Source organism: Salvelinus sp. IW2-2015, linkage group LG23 (assembly GCF_002910315.2).
Source record: "Salvelinus sp. IW2-2015 linkage group LG23, ASM291031v2, whole genome shotgun sequence".
In the NCBI taxonomy this organism is placed as follows: domain Eukaryota; kingdom Metazoa; phylum Chordata; class Actinopteri; order Salmoniformes; family Salmonidae; genus Salvelinus; species Salvelinus sp. IW2-2015.
The window spans coordinates 6,141,399-6,162,574 of NC_036863.1; the positions used below are offsets into that span (position 1 = coordinate 6,141,399).

The 21,176-nt window shown below is 43.7% G+C and overlaps 1 protein-coding gene across 5 annotated transcripts in view; it reads left to right on the forward strand.

Moving 5' to 3' along the window:
• The window catches only part of LOC111950342 (long-chain-fatty-acid--CoA ligase 6), a 116,394-nt gene that overhangs the window by 87,477 nt on the left and 7,741 nt on the right, over window positions 1-21,176 (forward strand). For all 5 annotated transcript variants that reach the window (XM_070434320.1, XM_023967844.2, XM_070434321.1 and 2 more), the window contains 12 exons: window positions 6,171-6,235; window positions 6,773-6,874; window positions 7,161-7,260; window positions 9,264-9,442; window positions 11,349-11,381; window positions 12,312-12,363; window positions 16,683-16,756; window positions 17,183-17,260; window positions 18,594-18,728; window positions 18,840-18,974; window positions 19,522-19,617; window positions 19,864-19,936. In XM_070434320.1, the coding sequence (XP_070290421.1) occupies window positions 6,171-6,235; window positions 6,773-6,874; window positions 7,161-7,260; window positions 9,264-9,442; window positions 11,349-11,381; window positions 12,312-12,363; window positions 16,683-16,756; window positions 17,183-17,260; window positions 18,594-18,728; window positions 18,840-18,974; window positions 19,522-19,617; window positions 19,864-19,936 (1,122 nt within the window). The remainder of the gene's footprint in view (window positions 1-6,170; window positions 6,236-6,772; window positions 6,875-7,160; window positions 7,261-9,263; window positions 9,443-11,348; window positions 11,382-12,311; window positions 12,364-16,682; window positions 16,757-17,182; window positions 17,261-18,593; window positions 18,729-18,839; window positions 18,975-19,521; window positions 19,618-19,863; window positions 19,937-21,176) is intronic.

Sequence of the window (21,176 nt, forward strand, 5' to 3'; positions counted from 1 at the left end):
CTGGACACTATATGTGAACTGATTGCCCCCCATCTATCTTCAGAGTTCGTGCTGCTAGCGACCTAATTTGAACATGCTCAAAACCCCAGCCACCCTACAATCTAAGCTTGATGCCCTCAATCTCACACAAATTATCAATGAACCTACCAGGACCACCCCAATTCCGTATAAACTCGGGTACCTCATTAGATATCATCCTAACAAACTTGCCCTCCAAATACACCTCTGCTGTTTTCAACCAAGATCTTCAGCGATCACTGCCTCATTGCCTGTATCCGTAATGGGTCAGCGGTCAAACGACCTCCACTCATCACTGTCAAACGCTCCCTGAAACACTTCAGCGAGCAGGCCTTTCTAATCGACCTGGCCGCGGGTATCCTGGAAGGATATCGATCTCATCCCGTCAGTAGAGGATGCCTGGTCATTTTTTTAAAAATGCCTTCCTCACCATCTTGAATAAGCATGCCCCATTCAAGAAAATTAGAAACCAGGAACAGATATAGCCCTTGGTTCTCTCCTGACCTGACTGCCCTTAACCAACAGAAAAACATCCTATGGCGTTCTGCATTAGCATCGAACAGCCCCGTGATATGCAACTTTTCAGGGAAGCAGAAAACCAAATATACACAGGCAGTTTAGAACAGCCAAGGCTAGCTTTTTCAAGCAGAAATTTGCTTCCTTGCAACACAAATTCAAAAAAGTTCTGGACACCGTAAAGTCCATGGAGAATAAGAACACCTCCTCCAGCTTCCAACCGCTCTGAAGATAGGAAACACTGTCACCACCGACAAATCCACTATAATTGAGAATTTCAATAAGCATTTTTCACGGCTGGCCATGCTTTCCATCTGGCTGCCCCTACCCCGGACAACAGCACTGCCCTCCCTCTGCTACTCGCCCAAGCTTCCCCCATTTCTCTTTCTCCCAAATACAGTCAGCTGATGTCCTAAATGAGCTGCAAAATCTGACCCTACAAATCAGCCGCGGCTAGATAATCTGGACCCTTTCTTTTCTAAAACTATCTGCTGAAATTTTTGCCACCCCTATTACTAGCCTCTTCAACCCTCTCTTTCGTGGTCGTCCGAGATCCCCAAAGATTGGAAAGCAGCTGCGGTTATCCCCCTCTTCAAAGGGGGATACCCTTGACCCTAACTGCTACAGACCTATATCTATCCTACCCTGCCTTTCTAAGGTCTTTCGAAAGCCAAGTCAACAAACAGATTACCGACCATTTCGAATCCCACCACACCTTCTCCGCTATGCAATCTGGTTTCAGAGCTGGTCATGGGTGCACCTCAGCCACGCTCAAGGTCATAAACGACATCGTAAACCCCATCGATAGGAAACAATACTGTGCAGCCGTATCATTGACCCTGGCCAAGGCTTTTGACTCTGTCAATCACCACATCCTCATTGGCAGACTCGACAGCCTTGGTTTCTCTAATGATTGCCTCGCCTGGTTCACCAACTACTTCTCTGATCGAGTTCAGTGTGTTCAAATCGGGGTCTGTGTCCGGGCCTCTGTGCAGTCTCTATGGGGTGCCACAGGGTTCAATTCTTGGACCGACTCTCTTCTCTGTTACATCAATGATGTCGCGCTTGCTGCTGGTATTCTCTGATCCACCTCTACGCAGACGACACTATTCTGTATACTTCTGGCCCTTCTTTGACACTGTGTTAACAACTCTCCAGGCGAGCTTCAATGCCATACAACTCTCCTTCCGTGGCCTCCAACTGCTCTTAAATACAAGTAAAACCAAATGCATGCTCTTCAACCGATCGCTGCCTGCCCCTGCCCGCCTGTCCAACATCACTACTTGGACGGTTCTGACTTTAGAATATGTGGACAACTACAAATACCTAGGTGTCTGGTTAGACTGTAAACTCTCCTTCCAGACTCACATCAAACATCTCCCAATCCAAAGTCCAAAATCTAGAATTGGCTTCCTATTCCGCAACAAAGCATCCTTTACTCATGCTGCCAAACATACCCTTGTAAAACTGACCATCCTACCAATCCTCGACTCGGTGATGTCATTTACAAAATAGCCTCCAAAACCCTACTCAATAAATTGGATGCAGTCTATCACAGTGCCATCCGTTTGTCACAAAGCCCATATACTACCACCACTGCGACCTGTACACTCTCGTTGGCTGCCCTCGCTTCTACTCGTCGCCAAACCCACTGGTTCCAGGTCATCTACAAGACCCTGCTAGGTAAAGTCCCCCCTTATCTCTGCTCGCTGGTCACCATAGCAGCACCTATCTTAGCACGCGCTCCAGCAGGTATATCTCTCTAGTCACCCCCAAAACCAATCTTCCTTTGGACGCCTCTCTCCAGTTCTCTGCTGCCAATGACTGGAACGAACTACAAAAATCTCTGAAATTGGAAACACCTATCTCCCTCACTAGCTTTAAGCACCAGCTGTCAGAGCAGCTCATAGATTACTGCACCTGTACATAACCCATCTACAATTTAGCCCAAACAACTACCTCTTTACCTACTGTATTTATTTTATTAAATTTATTTTGCTCCTTTGCACCCCATTATTTTCTGTCTCTTACTTTGCACTTTCTTCCGCTGCAAACCAACCATTCCAGGTTTTTTTTAGTTTTATTTACTTGCTGTGTGTATTCACTTCACCTCCATGGCCTTTTATATTTTATTTATTTATTTATTTATTTATACATATAATTTGTTTGCCTTCACCTCCCTTATCTCACCTCACTTGCTCATTGTATATAGACTTATTTTTTTTTCACTGTATTATTGACTATATGTGTTGTTTTACTCCATGTGTAAACTATGTGTTGTTGTATGTGTCGAACTGCTTTGCTTTATCTTGCCAGGTCGCAATTGTAAATGAGAACGTGTTCTCAATTTGCCTACCTGGTTAAATAAAGGTTAAATAAAAAATAAATAAAAAATGCCAAGTGTTTCTATCCAAGGTGTATAGCGAGAGACGACATAGATGTGATGTGGACGAGAACATGTGGCCAAATGCTGAAGATCGTATAGATTAGAACAGGACTGTGCATTTTTTGTTTTTTCCCTTCTGTGGCCTTTTTTTACTGAATTGTGTTTTATTTTTTACACATTTGGAACCAAAGGCCATGTATGTTGGATTTTTGTTTGATCACAAATTTCATGTTGCTAATAAGCTTTTACTGCAGCAATTCTGTCACTTACTTTTTTCCCTACTGTACATTCTATAAAGTAAAGATGACTCATCACTTTTAGATAGTATGTTGCAAAAAGGCACACATACGACACTCAACCAAAAAATGTAGGTGGTTTACAGTAAAAGGAAAACTGAATTATATAAAAACCGGTGTATTTCATATGTCTATTTGTATGAAACATAAAAGTAATGCAGTTTTTGTAATGCCATCAACTGTTAGTATTTTGAAAGCGTTGTGCTATGATTGACTATATGTTTCCTCTGGATAGAAAACATGTGCTAGTGACAGATGATTAAATATTGAGTCGGGTTTGCGTGTTTGATAGAGTTAGTGTATGTAAACAAAGTTTTTTTGCATTTTGAAATGCAGAGTTGGTATTTAGTGAACAAAATGTGGTTTTGAGCAGAACACTAACTATCTGGTAATTGTGGATGTAGGTGTGTTGCTGTGTTAAGAGTTTAGAAAAAGTATCTTAAGTACAGGTAAACTCTTTAATAGCCGAGCTGTTAGTCACTAACTGTGACTAGCTGACTGACTGACTAGCTGACAGACTGACTAACTGACTGACTGGACGAGCTGACTGAACTAGCTGACTGGACTGACTAGCTGACTGACTAGCTGAAGTGACTAGCTGACTGACTAGCTGACTGACTAGCTGACTGACTAGCTGACTGACTAACTGACTGACTGACTAGCTGACTGACTAGCTGGACTAAGCTGACTGACTGACTAGCTGACTGACTGACTAGCTGACTGACAGACTAGCTGACTGACCAGCTGACTGACTGCGCTGACTGACTGACTAGCCGACTAAATGACTGACTGACTGACTGACTGACTAGCTGACTAACTGACTGACTAGCTGACTAGCTGACTAACTGACTGACTAGCTGACTAACTGACTGCTAGCCTGACTTGACTAGCTGACTGACTGACTGACTAGCTGACTAACTGACTGACTGACTGACTAGCTGACTGACTAGCTGACTAACTGACTGACTAGCTGACTAACTGACTGACTAGCTGACTGACTGACTGACTGACTGACTGACTGACTGACTGACTAGCTGACTAACTGACTGACTGACTAGCTGACTAACTGACTAACTGACTAGCTGACTAACTTGACTACTAAGCTACTGACTGAATGACTGACTGACTAGCTGACTAAACTGACGACTGACTAGGCTGACTGACAGCTACTAGCTGACCTGACTGAGCTGGACGACTAGCTGACTGACTGACTGACTGACTAACTGGTGACTAACTGACTGACTAACTGGCTGACTAACTGACTGACTGACTAGCTGACTAACTGACCTGACTAGCTGATAACTGACTGACTGACTGACTGACGACTGGCTGACTATGCTGACTAACTGACTGACTGACTAGTTGACTAACTGACTGGCTGACTGACTGGCTGACTAGCTGACTAAACGACCTGACTTAGACTAGCTGACTAGCTGACTAACTGACTGACTGCACTGACTGACTAACTGACTAACTGATCTGACTGACTCAAACTGACTAACTGACTGACTGACTAGCTGACTAACTGATGACTGACTAGCTGACTAACTGACTGACTGAACTGACTGACTAGCTGACTAGCTGACTAGCTGATAATCTGACTGGACTACTGACTGACTGACTGACTAGCTGACCTAACTGACTGACTATAGTTACAATTACATTTTTAGTCATTTAGGCAGCCGTCTCCATTGACAGACTTGAAAACTTGAGCTTGAAAAACCTAGCTTGAAAACCTAACGGGACGCTAGCTGACTGACTGACTGGGCTGACTAGCTGACTAGCTTGACTAACTGACTGATGACTAGCTGACTGCTGAACTAGCTGACAGCTGACTAACTGACTGACTGGACTAGCTGACTAGCTAACTAACTGACTAACTGACTGACTGATGACTGGCTGACTGGACTGACTGGCTGGCTGACTAGCTGACTGACTGATTGACTGGCGACTAGCTGGACTAGCTGACTGACTGACTGACTGACTGACTGGCTGGCTGACTGGGCTAACTGACTGGCTGACTAGCTGACAACTATGACTGACTAAGCTGAGAACTGCTGACTACTGACTAACTGCTCTGACTAGGCTGACTACTGAACTGCTACTGACTAAGCTGACGAGTCTGACTAGTGACTAGCTGGACAACTGACGACTGACTACTGACTAGCTGCAAACTGACTGACTGCTGACTGACGCTGGACTGAGGCGTGGCTTGACTAGCTGACTGACTGACCCTGGACTGGCTGACTAGCTGACTAGCTGCTGACTGACTGACTGACTGGACTGGAACGGCTGAGTGACTGCTAACGGACTGGCTGACTAGCTGACTAATGACTGACTGACTAGTGACTAGGCTGGACTGACTGCTGACTGACTGTAAACTGACATGCAACTGAACTACTGGGAGTAGACTGACTGACTGAAACTGGCTGACTAGCTGACTGACTGACTGACTTAGTTACATTACATTTTAGTCATTTAGCAGAGGTCTTATGACAGACTAACTGACTGACTGACTGACTGACCTAACTGCACTAGCTGACTAACTGACTGACTAACTGGACTGACTAACGTGACTAGCTGGACTGACTATAGTTACATTACATTTAGTCATTTAGGCAGACGGTCTCTGACAGACTGACTGACTGACTAGCTGACTAACTGACTGACTGACTGACTAGCTGACTGACTGACTGACTGACTAATTAAATATAGTTACATTTACATATTAGTTATTTAGCAGACGGTCTTATAACTGACTAACTGACTGATTCCAACATAATGCTGAGGAGCAATTGTAGTTAGTAGCCAGTAAAAAGACTGCTAAAGAGGAATCGATAGAGGAACAGAGACTGTACATGCATGGTCACGATGAGTGTCAGTCATGTGATCCTTTGGGGGTTTCTGTGTTTTTGTAAATTCACTGACTCGTCCTGTTGTTGTATTGCCTCTAGGTGATGGACCTTGCTTAGGCTCCCGGCTACCCGACAAGCCTTACAAGTGGCTGTCCTATAAAGAGGTAAGCACAGAGTAGAATTACCTCTGTGCAGAACACTGAAGCACAAGAGCAATCTATAGCTCTGTATGTAACTCAGTCCTTGTGCTTTGTATTACACTTGGATGTGTCATGTGGTTGATCAACAGATGCTCAGTTTACAGTACCCCCTMTGTCTGCTGCTTGTAAAACATCTGTAGAAACACAGTTGTATTTCAAGGTGATTTACACTAAAGCTTTCTGTACCACTGCACTGAACTACTGGACATACATTCATTAACAAAACCGGATGGATTTATTTTCAGCATTYTATTCATGGTATTTTCTCTTCAATGTTACTGAGAGGGATTTATTTAGGAAGCTTATAAACACTTCAGCGTTGGAATGCTGCAGCTGGAAGGATTCTGGAGTTGCAAAAACACTCCGCTCCAATATTTGATCTATGACATCATGACAGTTGAGGAGAGCATAGCGCAAACAAGCTTTAAAAAAATAAATTATACTGGCATATTTCTTGTTTCAACATACGCTCAGCTGCTGCCCATTCATTTCCACTTCCAGGTCACAACCCGGGCGGAGTACTTGGGGTCAGGGCTGCTGAGCCAGGGCTGCACGCCGAGCCCAGATCAGTTCATCGGAGTGTTTGCACAGAACAGGCCAGAGGTGAGGTCATCGTCAAAGCGAGACATTATGTGTGTCTCAAATGGCACCTTATTCCCTACAGCACCCTATTCCCTACATAGTGCAATACTTTTGACCAGACCCCTATTAACAGTAGTGCACTATATAGGGAATAGGGTGCCATTTGGGACAAGACACTGATTCACAAATGTTCTGACATGATATAAAGGTTAACAGCTCCAACTCCCTTTGTAGAGGCTTTTTTTTTATTGCTCTTTATGGCAACGGTGCCCTGGCCTCCTTTTGACCTGTCTGTCTCTAATTGCAGTGGATCATTTCGGAGCTGGCCTGCTACACCTACTCTATGGTGGTGGTGCCTCTGTATGACACACTAGGGCCTGATGCCATACGCTACATCATCAACACTGGTAAGACTAGCAGATTTCAGATTTCTGTGTCCCAAATGGCACCCTATTCACCTCTATGGGCCTTGGTCAAATGTAGTGCACGACATAGGTAACGTAATAGGGATCCATTTGGGACAGAGCCTTACAGTAATTGTACTGCTGGTATTAGCGGTGCGTGGTTAAAATCACCAGGGAAGCCAATCCAGAAAAAAAAGCCATATTACAACCTATGTGTTGTGATAATTGCGTCGTTTTGTCTACAACCTGTTCGTTCATATGCCTTGCCACTGTGATATATAGGCCTAAGGCAGAGACAGTAAGAACACACAGTGGCAGAATAAATTCAACCACACCTKTGTTTCATCACAAAACCGGAGAGCAACATCTGTCTGGTGGAGTCCACAAAGCATATTGCATGTAACAAACAGTTAAATGACTTACAGCATGATAAGTTAATGTTCCCCACATTTTCTGACTACTAAACAACTATTGATTTAGAACCACAGAGAGTTACCGCAAGTCGCAAAGAAAACAGGATCTGCCTCCACCATTCCAGAACCATTTCAACTTCAACATTTCATCATCATCGAATCAGCTCTGCTTAGTCTAATACAGTGAAAACTAAAATATATCAAAAACGATTTAGTCCAATCAACATAAGCTAAATATGATGTGGCTGTCCATGGTGCTGATTTCTGTGTGTGGTGTGCGTGCGTGCGTGCGTGCGTGTGTGTGTGCAAATAGAAAAAACATGTTGACTCACCCTACTTGTAGAGAAACGCCAATGCCATCCTCCTCTTTCATGTTGCCTAAAAGGTCTATGACTCATACAGTGCACATTTTTAGTTTTTGTTGTCCTAGGCTACCATGAATACACGCCACTGGCTGCTGGAGCTTGTTGTGAGCTGGTGTAATTCTATAACTAGGCCGGGGTTATGCTATACAGGTGTATACCAACGCACCGAAACCTATTGTGTTGTCACATGCCCTACTTTGCCCCGTCTACTCTTTATTAACCTATAGCACTAGATCTGAGACTCTTCCTTTTCTTTTAAAAGGAACGTTTCTTTAGTTTCATGGACCAGTTATTTAGATACTTTTTTGGGGTCCAGTTGTGTTAAAAAAATTATGTTACATTTTAGTCATTTAGGATTCGAACCAACAAACTTTMATTTACTGACCCAATGCTCTTAACCACTAGGCTACCTGCTGCTAACAACTAGTATGAAACACATCCTACCTATAGATCTGGGATGGGCAACAGGCGGCCGTGGGTTTTGAAGGCCCTCGGATCGATACCCACCCAAAAAGATATTCTATATTTATTATATATATTATATATTATATACATCCCTGCTATAGATGAAGCTCATAAGCTGAGACACTCGTCCTTCCCTTCCTGAACAGTTGTCCTTAGACTAGAGAATTCTGTTTTATTGTGTTGTGTTTTAGACACACAATCCCTCTAGCTTCTCTCTCTCTCTCTCTCACTCACTCRCTCRCTCACTCACTCACTCACTCACTCACTCACTCACTCACTCACTCACTCACTCACTCACTCACTCACTCACTCACTCACTCACTCACTCACTCACTCACTCACTCACTCACTCACTCACTCACKCGCGCACACACAGAGGAATCAGGTTAGGGCTCACCTTCACCTTATGCTGGAGGTAATGAGCTTAGCTCATTTGGTTTGGGAGGAAGGGAGAGCCTCTCTCTGTCGTTACACTTTCCTACTTCCCCAGGTCCTCAGGGCTTTCCATCCTTCAGTTTGACACTAATCAGTTAACGGACATCAAACTGTGTCATGTTATTCATCTCTTTCCAACTGCCCCTCAGTTACACAGTGCGTTGGTTTTGGCCCATTGTCCCAAAATAATTTCTCTCTGCTCCAAGGCCGTGAAATGGAAATMTGTGTGTAGAGCAGTAGTTATGTGTGTTTACTAGCTGATTGGATCATGTATGTGTGTTCTATTTCTCACACAACAAGTGGGGTCCTTTTGTGTGCTGTCTTTCAGCGGACATCGTCACAGTAATCTGTGACAAGCCTGAGAAGGCCCAAGTGCTTCTGGGTAACGTGGAGAGGCAGGAGACCCCTGGGCTGAAGAGGATCATCCTGATGGACCCCTTTGACCCTGCCCTGCTGGAGGAGGGAGCGGGCTGCGGGGTCATCGTCCAGTCCATACAAGATGTGGAGGTAGGGATAGTGTGTAGGGGGCAGGGGTGATGGGGGAGTAGTGTATGGGGTAGGGATAGTGTGTAGGGGGCAAGGGGTGATGGGGGAGTAGTGTATGGGGTAGGGGTATGTGTGTAGGGGGCGGGGTGTGGGGGTAGTGTATGGGGGTAGGGATAGTCGTGTGAGGGGGCAGGGGTGATGGGCGAGTAGTGTTAATGTTGGTTCAGGGATAGTGTGTAGGGGCAGGTTGATGGGCGTGAGTAGTGTATCAGGGGGTAGCGGAGAGTGTGTAGGGGGCAGGGGTGATGGGGCAGTAGTGTAATGGGGTAGGGATAGTGTGGTAGGGGGGCGAGGGGTGATGGGGGAGTAGTGTATGGGGGTAGGGAGAGTCGTGTAGGGGGCAGGGGTGATGGGGGATGTAGTGTATGGGGGTAGGGAGAGTGTGTAGGGGCAGGGGTGATGGGGAGTAGTGTATGGGGGGTAGGGAGTGTGTAGGGGGCAGGGGTGAATGGGGGAGTAGTGTATGGGGGTAGGGATAGTGTGTAGGGGCAGGGGTGATGGGGGAGTAGTGATGGGGGTAGGGATAGTGTGTAGGGGGCAGGGGTGATGGGGGAGTATGTGTATGGGTAGGAGATCGTGTGTAAGGGGGCCAGGGGTGATGGGGAGTAGGCTATGGGGGTAGGGATAGTCGTGTATGGGGGCAGCAGGGGTGATGGGGGATAGTGTTATGGGGTAGGCGATAGTGTGTAGGCGGGCAGGGGTGATGGGGGAGTAGTGTATGGGGTTAGGGAGAGTGTGGTAGGGGGCAGGGGTATGGGGAGGTATGTATGGGGTAGGGATAGTGTGTAGGGGGCAGGGGTGATGGGGGAGTAGTGAATGGGGGTAGGGATAAGTGTGTAGGGGAAGGGTGTATGGGGGATAGCTGTATGGTGGTAACGGCACCTGTTAATGACTGGTAGTAGGGGCAGGGGTGATGGGTGAGTGAGTGGTATGGGTGAGCGGAGACGTGTGTAGGGGGCAGGGGATGATGGGGGAGTAGTGTATGGGGGTAGGGATATGTAGGGGCAGGGGTGATGGGGGAGTAGTTGTATGGGGGTAGGGAGAGTGTGTAGGGGCAGTGATGGGAGTAGTGTCTGGTGTAGGGAGAGTGTGTAGGGGGCAGGGTGAATGGGGGAGTAGTGTAGGGGGTAGAGAGGTGTGTAGGGGGCAGGGTGTGATGGGGAGTAGTGTATGGGGGTAGGGAGAGGGGAGAGATGGAGAGGGGAGAGTAGATGCTCATGGATAGGGGAGGGAGGGGCCTCGGGTAGGGAGGGAGAGAGGCCTCAGCTCAGCTAATATAATGTATCAAAGCCCAACCCTGTCTATGCAGAGACCTGTAGCTCAGCTGTGTACTCGTTCCACTGCTTGCACGCCACACATGACTGATTCTTTGGAGAAGTATGAACAACACTTCAATGGCTCCATGTCTATGTACTCCAAACACTCCAAACACTAATGTGTGACTGGTGTGTTGGCTATAACTTAATAAAGACTGCAGTATGTACATTGTTTACTGTAATCCATGTACTAGCCCTATGAGGGCAAGAGATATGCATTATTATCTCTGCAGAACATGATGGTATCTTGAACAGGTCTAGCCTGTCTCACTTCCTTGCTGTAAATTACCATGTCAACAAAAAACAAACATTACGATACAAGCAAAAGTTATGGTTAGATCCTACATTTTGGCAAATAAAGAAAGAATGCTTCCATTACAGTTTACTAAATTAATCTAGTGTAAAACTATGCAAGCATCTCTTTTGTGGGGACGAAAGAGTTGTTCAGATATTCAGTCCCTTCCACTTTATTATGACTGTGTTTTATGGTTCTTCTAATGATTATCTAACACAAGATGTTGTGCTTGTCTGCATGCTGCCGTCCCATCCAGGATCTGGGCAGAGAGAACCACAGAAAGCCCCTGGTGAGTTCAGTCTTATATGTCTGGTCTGGTTAGTTGTCTGCGTCTCAAATAACAACCTATTCCCTACTCAATCGATGCCGCCCAATTCGCACCTTAATAAAGTAGTGCACTAAATAGGGAATATGGTGTCAGTTGGACAGCATCCATAGAGTGTTAGTGCTAGGGGAGTAAGCAGTTCTGTATCAGTAGCTGTGTATCACAGCCATACCGTTATAGCCCGGTCAGCTTGGGAAATCATTAATTATTTCATAGGTCTTCTCTGTAGTCTGTCTTAGTAATTATTGTCTAATCGGCACATGGGGCAACTTTGTGGTTAGGCAGCACAGATCAAAAATACATGTATTTTGATTAGCCTCTAGATGTATACGGTCTGTCCCTGCAGAATGCAGGAAGACCTCAGAGTGGTGCTGACTATGTTTTGTTATGTTCTAGACGGGATCTCTGGCTGGGTGACAGTTTTCCCTCCATGACCTATTTGTGTATGCAGAGAGGGCTGTGTTGAATGTGTACTCAAATGTTTGAATGTGGAAAAAAAAGTTATACAATTCAAATTTGTGCTTTTGAAACCTGAGTACAAACCAATTGGTTTCCTTTGATTGCAATCTATGTGTGCTATTGTGTTAGAATTGAGATCACACGATCCAAAACAATACAGTAGACATAAGTTCTGCAAACATTCTTTAGCTGTCTGTTACTGTAGTAGCCACTGTTTAAAATGCATACTGTATTAATATCCCTTTTGATCTCACATAGCACTTTAAATCTGTGAGTGTTTTGTATTCTCATTTTACGTGACCATCTTCTACAGTCACATATTGCTTTAAATGCCTGAGATGGGCTAATATAACGTTGACTATTATCTGAAGGTGATATCAATGAGTTCATGATCTCATTCTGACTATATCCTGACTGTGCGTTTGTTCCCCACAGCCACCTACACCAGAAGACCTGTCCATTGTGTGCTTCACCAGTGGTACCACAGGTATCTCCATCTAGCCACCAGATAAACTATAGCACGCCAAAGTGTCTTATTCTTACAAGCTGATCAAATCTAATCACATGTTATTAGTCACATGCGCCGAATACAACAGGTGTAGACCTTAAAGTGAAATGCTTACTTACGAGCCCCTAACCGACAGTGCAGTTAAAAAAAATATGGATAAGAATAAGAGATAAAAGTAACAAGTAATTAAAGAGCAGCAGTAAAAAATAACAATCTGTACAGGGGGGTGCCGGTACAGAGTCAATGTGTGGCGGCACCGGTTAGTTGAGGTAGTATGTACGTACATGTAGGTAGAGTTAATTAAAGTGACTATGCATAGATGACAACAGAGTGGCAGTGGTGTGGAGAGAGGGGGGGGGGGCAATACTGATCACAATATTGATGTGTATTAACACAGTAATGCAGTATCTGAAGAGTTCCTCCACAATCCCTGGTTCAAGTCCAACCCTGACGGTAGCTTTGGTCTGTTTCAGGAAACTTTATGAAGTGTGTCTATTGTTTCTCTCATCGTGTGTGACAGATTATTAACAGGAAGAGGCCTCCCTCTGACCACTTAAAGCCAATGCCATGTATCAGGGTTGAAATGGTACAGTAATGGTCATGGTAGGGCCCTTATTAACAGTGAGACTTCAGAGAGAAAGGCAGTTACAGGGTTTTTTTCTGCATCAAAAGGGGCTTAGGTGGTGGGYGTGGCTGAATTTTACAGAACATTTTAGACGCCCCAATTTCAGAGCCATTTTTGCATTGAAGCCAATGTCCTGAAATTCTACACAATTCTCTATGGAGCTGAGAGAAACTGTTTCCGTTTTAAAGCTAGTTTCGTGTGATACTACATATTCTGTAATGGTGCTAAGAAAAAAGGTTTCAGTTTTAAAACTAACTTCCTGCAATTCTAWKCATTTTGGCTAATGTTATTTTGCTAAAACATAATAAAAAAATCAATACTGTTAAATTCATTGGGTAACACTTTACATTAAGTTGCCCCTATTACCACGTAACTAACACAGTAATAACTGCATTAGCAATATATTAGTTACATACTGTAGGTGTTACTATGTAATTACATGGTAATAAGGCTGTAGCACATCCGATATTACAACAATTGGAACAAGGAATGTGGAATCACACATCCACTTGCTGAAAGTTGGTTCAGATGTGTAAACTACTGATAGTTTTAACATGTTCTTGTACCACTATGTAACTAATGTGTTTTGTAATTACACATTTAAGTCCACCTGTGAATTACCATGTTAATAACTCAAACCAAACTCTGTCCTTGTTACATGTACCAGGGTTGGGGAGTAACTGATTACATGTAACCCGTTACATGTAAGGGATTACATTTAAAAAAAAAACTGTAATCTGTTACGTTACCGGCAAAATATTGTAATCAGATTACCGATACTTTTGAAAAACTAGATGATTATTTTGAGGATTACTTTTAAATTCAGAAAGGATGTTTGACACTTCTTTGTTTTCTCAATGACATTCAAATCAGCATTGAAAAAAGGCGCAGGTTTAAGTTTGTTCCACCTGAGTGAGTCTGACCACAAGTCAGAGACCAMTATGATGACACAYSAAATGTGTTTGATGGATCGCGGGAAAAGAGCAGGAATAGGCTTTTATAGGCTACAGTCCAAGGTATGGCTTCCAATGGTGTGACTGTTTATTCAAAAGATTATCCAATTTCAATAAATGCTTGGAGGTAAGGATGATAATAGTGGTGTAGTCTACGGTGATACGGATATCACTTATTATTGATATCTACATGGCGCATTGATGTGAATCACACTGCTGCTCTCTCATTTAGCTATTTGCGCCTTACGGATTGTGGTTGTTGTGGATGGCTGTTCACAAATCTAAATGTGTATTTGAACCCAATAATGGYTGAATTCAAGAAGTTTAAGCTGCCTATCAATCATTGTTTTTGAAACCAGTGGACAGCCAGTGAAAAATGCGCTCTTGCAACAGCTGCATAGTGCGGATCCCAGCCTATGGAATAAAAGTGGGGCTTTTATTGCTCAATCTAATTCATGCTGATAAAAACAATCCATAGGCGTAATGGACACCTGCTGAAACTTGCAAACTTTTGATAGACTTAAAGGGGCAATCTGTAGTTGCTACATCCATTTTTGGACTTTTATATATACAGAACCAGTCAGAAGTTTGGACACACCTACTCATTCAAAGGTTTTTCTTTATTTTACTATTTTCTACATTGTAGAATAATAGTGAAGACATCAAAACTATGAAATAACACATAAGGAATCATGTAGTAACCAAAAAAGTGTTAAACAAATCAAATATATTTTATATTTTATGTTCTTCAATGTAGCCACACTTTGCCTTGATGACGGCTTTGCACACTCTTGGCAAAGCATGCCATTCCATGAGTGCAGCWTTTATTTTTTTAACTTGAATCAATGAGACCAATCAGTCCTCCATTACAACAAAAATCATAAACAACAGAGTAGGGCTGGCTAATAAATCCTTAGTTTTGGGGTCATGCTCAGGTAAAACAATTTGGCTAATCTATACTCCCATATTTCCATGTCCTATTCTTGAAGATCAAGGTGTATAACATTTATTGGAATGACTGGAATTCTGATAGACTTTGGTTTTTAATGTAAAGATAGAATTTAGTCGTATTATTATATGTAGTAGAAAGCGATGGGTTAGAAGAAGCCTACATAASCAACCCATAAAGTAMAAWKTAACATCCATATATGGCCAGCTATGTAAMCTTYAACATTGATTTATCCTGCAATAGATGTCGTTCAATTGGTAACATACATTTTTGTCTTCTTCTAATGCCTCTTAAGGGGAAAGTAATCTAAGAGTAACCGCATGTAATCAGATTACATTACTGAGTTACGTTACTGATTACATTTTCAGACAGGTAACTTGTAACTGTAACGGATCACATTTAGAAAGTAACCTACCCAACCCTGCATGTAACTACAAGATGCCACAACCATTGAATCCACATGTAATATCAGGGTTGATAAATAGGCTAGGACCTGGTAACAACAATTGTAATAAGCCACACCCTGTCATTAACTACTGGTCATATTACATTTTTTCATTTCTATGTTATGACCTGGCTCAAAGGCTATATATACCGAATCAAGTGTAATACAAGAACAATGTAGTTACATAAGATATACTTGTAATTATCATGTACCTACCCAGGARCAAGCAACTTAATGTAAAGTGAATCCCAGTAGGGTATAACCTTTATAATTACTATCTAGTAACAATGTAACAAACTTTGCAGACAATAGACAACAACCTTGTTACCATGTCATTTACAAAGTAACAGCTACGTAACTACTATGTTACTGGAGTTATTACTGTGGAGTTACATAGTAATAGGGGCAACAATGTAAGGCGTTTTGGTAATTTTATTACGGTCTGGCCACAAATACAGTCATATAGAATACCCTGGTATTTCCAGACATGTAACCACAGCTTTAGTCACAAGTGGCTAAGCAGCCCACTGCAATAATGGAAWGAGCGCCATCTGTTGGTCTTTTAGTGTATCAGCCTGAAGCGTGTTTTCCCATGGTGGATGTCTCCCCTGGTGCCCTTGTTACACACCTGCCCTGAGGCCTATCTCTCTGAGTGTGTGTGTTCCAAAGGCTGTTACAGGGTTATTCAACTCAGGTTGCTCCCACTATGGCAAAGCAAAACGCAAAACACGAGCAAAACACGAACAAAGCAAAATATGAATTGGATTATTGTTGAAGGTCAAGAGGAGTTTAACATTTGGCGTTGTCAGTTTCTTCTAGAAGTGAAGTCTGTTCATGCGTAGCCTGAAAAACAAGTGCCACAATGATAATTATTTTCGTTCCTAGGATGCTAACTTGTTTTTCCAGATATATATATCTAACCTTGTTGTTTTTTAGCTGATTTAAGAGGCAATGTTTAGTGTTAGGACTTTCTCATATGAATTGGATTATTGTTGAAGGTCAAGAGGAGTTTAACATTTGGCGTTGTCAGTTTCTTCTAGAAGTGAAGTCTGTTCATGTGTAGCCTGAAAAACAAGTGCCACAATGATAATTATTTTCGTTCCTAGGCTGCTAACTTGTTTTTCCAGATATATATATCTAACCTTGTTGTTTTCCATCGATTGATACAGCATGGGTCCCAAATGGAAACCCTTTTCCATATACAGTCCACTACTTTTGACCATAGTCCTAAGTATTGCACTATAAGGGTGCAATCCATTGTTGAGAGCAGGTGGAGGAGAAGTCCGTTGATTTTGTTGCACTATTTTCTGTTCCTCTCCTACATAGGAAACCCAAAGGGAGTCATGCTGACACATGGGAATGTTGTGGCTGATTTCTCAGGCTTCCTCAAAGTGACAGATGTAAGTTCGATCGGACTATGGTGTAGCTGACCCTTTCTGTGGAAGAAATTTCCCTTGTACAGTATTTATCTTGAGTAGGTGCTACATTTCCCATTTATGTAAATATATTAGATGCAAGACTCACTAAATTGCTTCAAGTCCCATATCTTACATGGGACAATAACAAGATGGAAATGTACAATGCACAAATGTATTTGTTTTTGTGTGCTTGTGGATAACATCTGTTCCTCTTTAAGATCATGTTTCACAGTTGAGTGGTGAGAAACAAACCCCACTGGGCACAGAAGTCAATTCAACGTCTATTCTGCATTGGTTCAATGTCATTTCGTTGAAATGACGTGGAAACAACGTTAATTCAACCAGTGTGTACCCGATGGGATGGTTCTAATCCCCTTCTAACCACTTTTTCTCTCCCCCATGCCACAGAAAGTAATATTCCCAAACCAAGACGACGTTCTTATCTCCTTCCTGCCTCTGGCTCACATGTTTGAAAGACTCATCCAGGTAATTTCCCAAACAAAGCCCACACTAAGCTTTCATTTGTATAATTGTTGGTGTGTGTGTGTGTTGCTCCTCTTTGTGTGTGTGTGTGTGTGTGTGTGTGTGTGTGTGTGTGTGTGTGTGTGTGTGTGTGTACACATGTACCTGTATTTCTAGACATGAAGGATCTTGGCGATTACCCTTGTCCTTGGCTGTTATTGACCTGGTTATCTGTGGTTGGATTTCATTGTGACATTATATTATTAAATAGGCATATCATATGCTTGCTCTGGATAAGCTGGCTCATACAGTCATGGGTGTGCATTATTTCAGCCGGTTCTAACAGCTTCGCCCCCACAGGAAACTTGAGTCCTGCTGTTAACCCCCCCACGCTGCCTCTAGCTTGGGATGCATCCTAAATAGCATCCTATCCCCTATATACTGAACTACTTTCGACCAAGGCCCTATGGGCTTTGGTCAAAAGTAGTGCACTACAAAGGGAATAGGGTACTATTTAAATCGCAGACTTGGTCTGTTGTTTCCGATAGCTGTGGTTCCACAGCTCGTGTTTTCAGTCCCTAACTACTGATTTTGGATCAGTCCCAAATGACCCTATTATTTTGAATAACTACTATGAGTTAAACAACAAAGCTGGCACTGGATCAGCTTCAGTACTGAAGGGGTAAAGCAACCATACAGGTTCAACCGACCTTCGTGTTTTGCCCCGCTGCAGTACGTGTTCTTTCCTTGTTAGTGTGTGAGACACAGACACAGGAAACCACCTCTCTTCCCCTACAACACAAGCAGGCACATACTTCACGTTCACAAGAATGCACACACCCAGACACTGTTAATGTATGTGACCTTTATGTAACTAATATAAACACCTTTAAGTTCATCCTCAAAAGGAACGGCCCATGTTCTCCTTGTAGAACTCGTTGAATAGGCTTTTCCATATACAGTAAGTTTTATGGTCCCTGCCAGTGCGCTCCAGTCTATTATGCAAATCATGTCTTTCAACACGTGAAAGAAAAAAAGTCAGTCCCTGCAGAGCCTGTCCTCATCATGACCTCAAAAACAGGAACTGTTCCAAAGATCGGTGTGAATTGTGGTACTTTCAAGAGAACTCAAACTCTGAACCTCCGAGTTAATATCAATATATTTTTTTTGCGTCAAGTTACCTGTTGTTCAATTCTGATATTTTGCAAGTGGGAAAGTCAGAGCTCGAGTTTCCAAGTGGACATTTTAGAGTTTCTGAGTTCCGAGTTGTCTTGAAAGCAGCATTAGGCCAGATCTATGCAACTGAATACAAAAAGTGCTTTTTGACTCAGTTGTAACTGTTAGGTTCTTTCCCCAGTCTGTGGTGTATTGTCATGGTGGCCGGATCGGTTTCTTCCAAGGCGACATCCGCCTGTTGTCTGATGACATGAAGGCCTTACGGCCCACCATCTTCCCTGTGGTACCTCGACTGCTCAACCGCATGTATGACAAGGTGAGAGAACCAGCCTTTACACCCCCCNNCACACACACACACCTCCCCTCATTTTTCATATCTTATATCAACTCACCCCCTCTCTTAAATGTCTATGTGTGTACTCTACAGATATTCAGCCAGGCCAACACCCCATTGAAGCGCTGGCTGCTGAACTTTGCAGCCAAGAGAAAAGGGTCAGAGGTCAGCCGTGGGATCATCCGCATGGACAGCCTGTGGGATAAGATATTCTTCAGTAAGATACAGGTATCAACCTCCCCTCCTCCACTCCTTCTCTTCTCCTCTCCCTCCTGCCTATGAGTGGCCTGATACGGTGCCCTCGCACATTGGCTACCCGGACTATCTGCATTGTGTCCCGCCACCCACCATCCGCCAACCCCTCGTTTACGCTACTGCTACTCTCTGTTTATCATATATGTATAGTCACTTTAACCATACCTACATGTACATAGTACCTCAATTAGCCTCGCTACTGTTATTTTTCACTGTTGTTTTTATTTCTTTACTTATCCATTGTTCCCCTAATACCTATTTTTTACTTAAAAATTGCACTGTTGGTTCGGGCCTGTAAGTAAGCATTTCACTGTAAGGTATTGTTGTATTCGGCGCACGTGACAAATAAACTTTGATTTGATTTGCTGTGTGTGTACAGGCAATAAAATGGGAATATGCACTGTGACCCGTGGAAGTGTTGCTAGGCAGGCAGGATGTACTGTATTTCAACAACACAGACTGCATTCCTGGTGTGTTGTGGGAGTTTGGTTTGTGTGATAGTATTGTGTTCTGTTGGCAGGCCAGCCTGGGTGGGAGGTTACGCATGATTGTAACTGGAGCTGCTCCGGCCTCCCCCACTGTACTGGGGTTTCTCAGGGCTGCACTGGGTTGTCAGGTAAGTGACGTACATGTGAATGCGCGCACACAAACACACACACACACACACACACACATGTATGGATAAACACACACATGCAGCTGCATGCATAAGCATACACATGCGCACACACACGCACATGTGTTGACAAACACACAAACGCATGCAGCCACAAGCACACATGGACACGAGGTCACACAGACAAACCATCAGACTGATCATATCACATCCTGCTAACATCCGGTCTGTCCTGGCTGTCTGTAGGTGTATGAGGCATATGGTCAGACAGAGTGTACTGCTGGCTGTACTTTCACCACTCCTGGAGACTGGACCTCAGGTGAGCTTATCTCTCCTCTCCGCTCTTCCCTTCTCCTCTCWTCCCCACTCCTTTCTTCTCATCTTTTCTCCTCTCCTCTCGTCTTCTTTCTTCTCCTCTTCTCTTCTCCTTTCCTCTCCTCTTTACTTGTCTCCTCCACTTCAACCGGTCAACAGCTGTTCCACTCCCAGTACACCCAAGTAGTGCACTATACATAGGGAGCCATTTGGGACTCACCCCTACATTAGGCCAGGGAGCAAGAGTGCCTTTATGACATCAGAGTACAGTCAATGCCTGTTTAAAAACATTATACTTCACCACTGGGGTGAAAGTCTAAGAGGTTTTACAACGGTGGAAACACAAGCCCACAGAGATAACACGCTGTGTATTGGGGACACATTATAGTGTGACTGAGTATAGCTGCTGCTGACTGATGCCAACATCAACAAGGCCCTCCATGTCCTGAGGAGATGGGGTTATAAGTCAGTGTCACCTGCTTTCAGCGGAAGGACCGCCGCAACGTGTAATATTTTACTGCGAACACTACAGCTGAAGCGAACTCCTTCCTCCGCCGCACGTAAGTGCTTTCAGCTTCAGACTCAAACAAACAAACACAAGCTTTGAGGTTCTCACTGTTTTTAGCTCTGTGGCTTCCGGCTGGCTGCACGTTTCAGGGCCACAACCATTTCCCCTCTGTAATGTGTGAGAACAGGGGCAACTGGTCGGGAGGCTTAATTGTAGTTGAGTCAACAACCTTTGGATCACAGCCAGTATTTACCCACATACTCTGCTGTGCTACAAAACACTGGCAGTTGCAGTATGACAACCCAAGCATGCAACAGACACTTTATTGTCTCGGTGAAACAGCCATGGCCAAAGGTTACACTGGAAATATATTGAGCTGCAGTACATTTGAATGGATGCTAGAGCAGCTCTAACACCTGACCCACCCATCAGCCCACTGAACCATCGGTTGCGTCCCAAATGGCACCCTATTTCCTATATAGTGCACTACTTTTGACCAGAGCCCTATGGGAATAGGGTACCCTATGGGTCCTGGTCAAAAGCTGTGCACTATATAAGGAATAAGGTGTAATTCGGAATGCAGCCATAATCTCCTGTCTTCCTGGAAATGTCATTACTTATTACATATTATTTCATGATGCAGACTTTGCCAGGTCTAGCATGAATTTCTAGCCCAAGGACCATTCAAAACCCACCCACAAGGCCTGAAAACTAGGCCAAAATGTTGTTGTTTTTT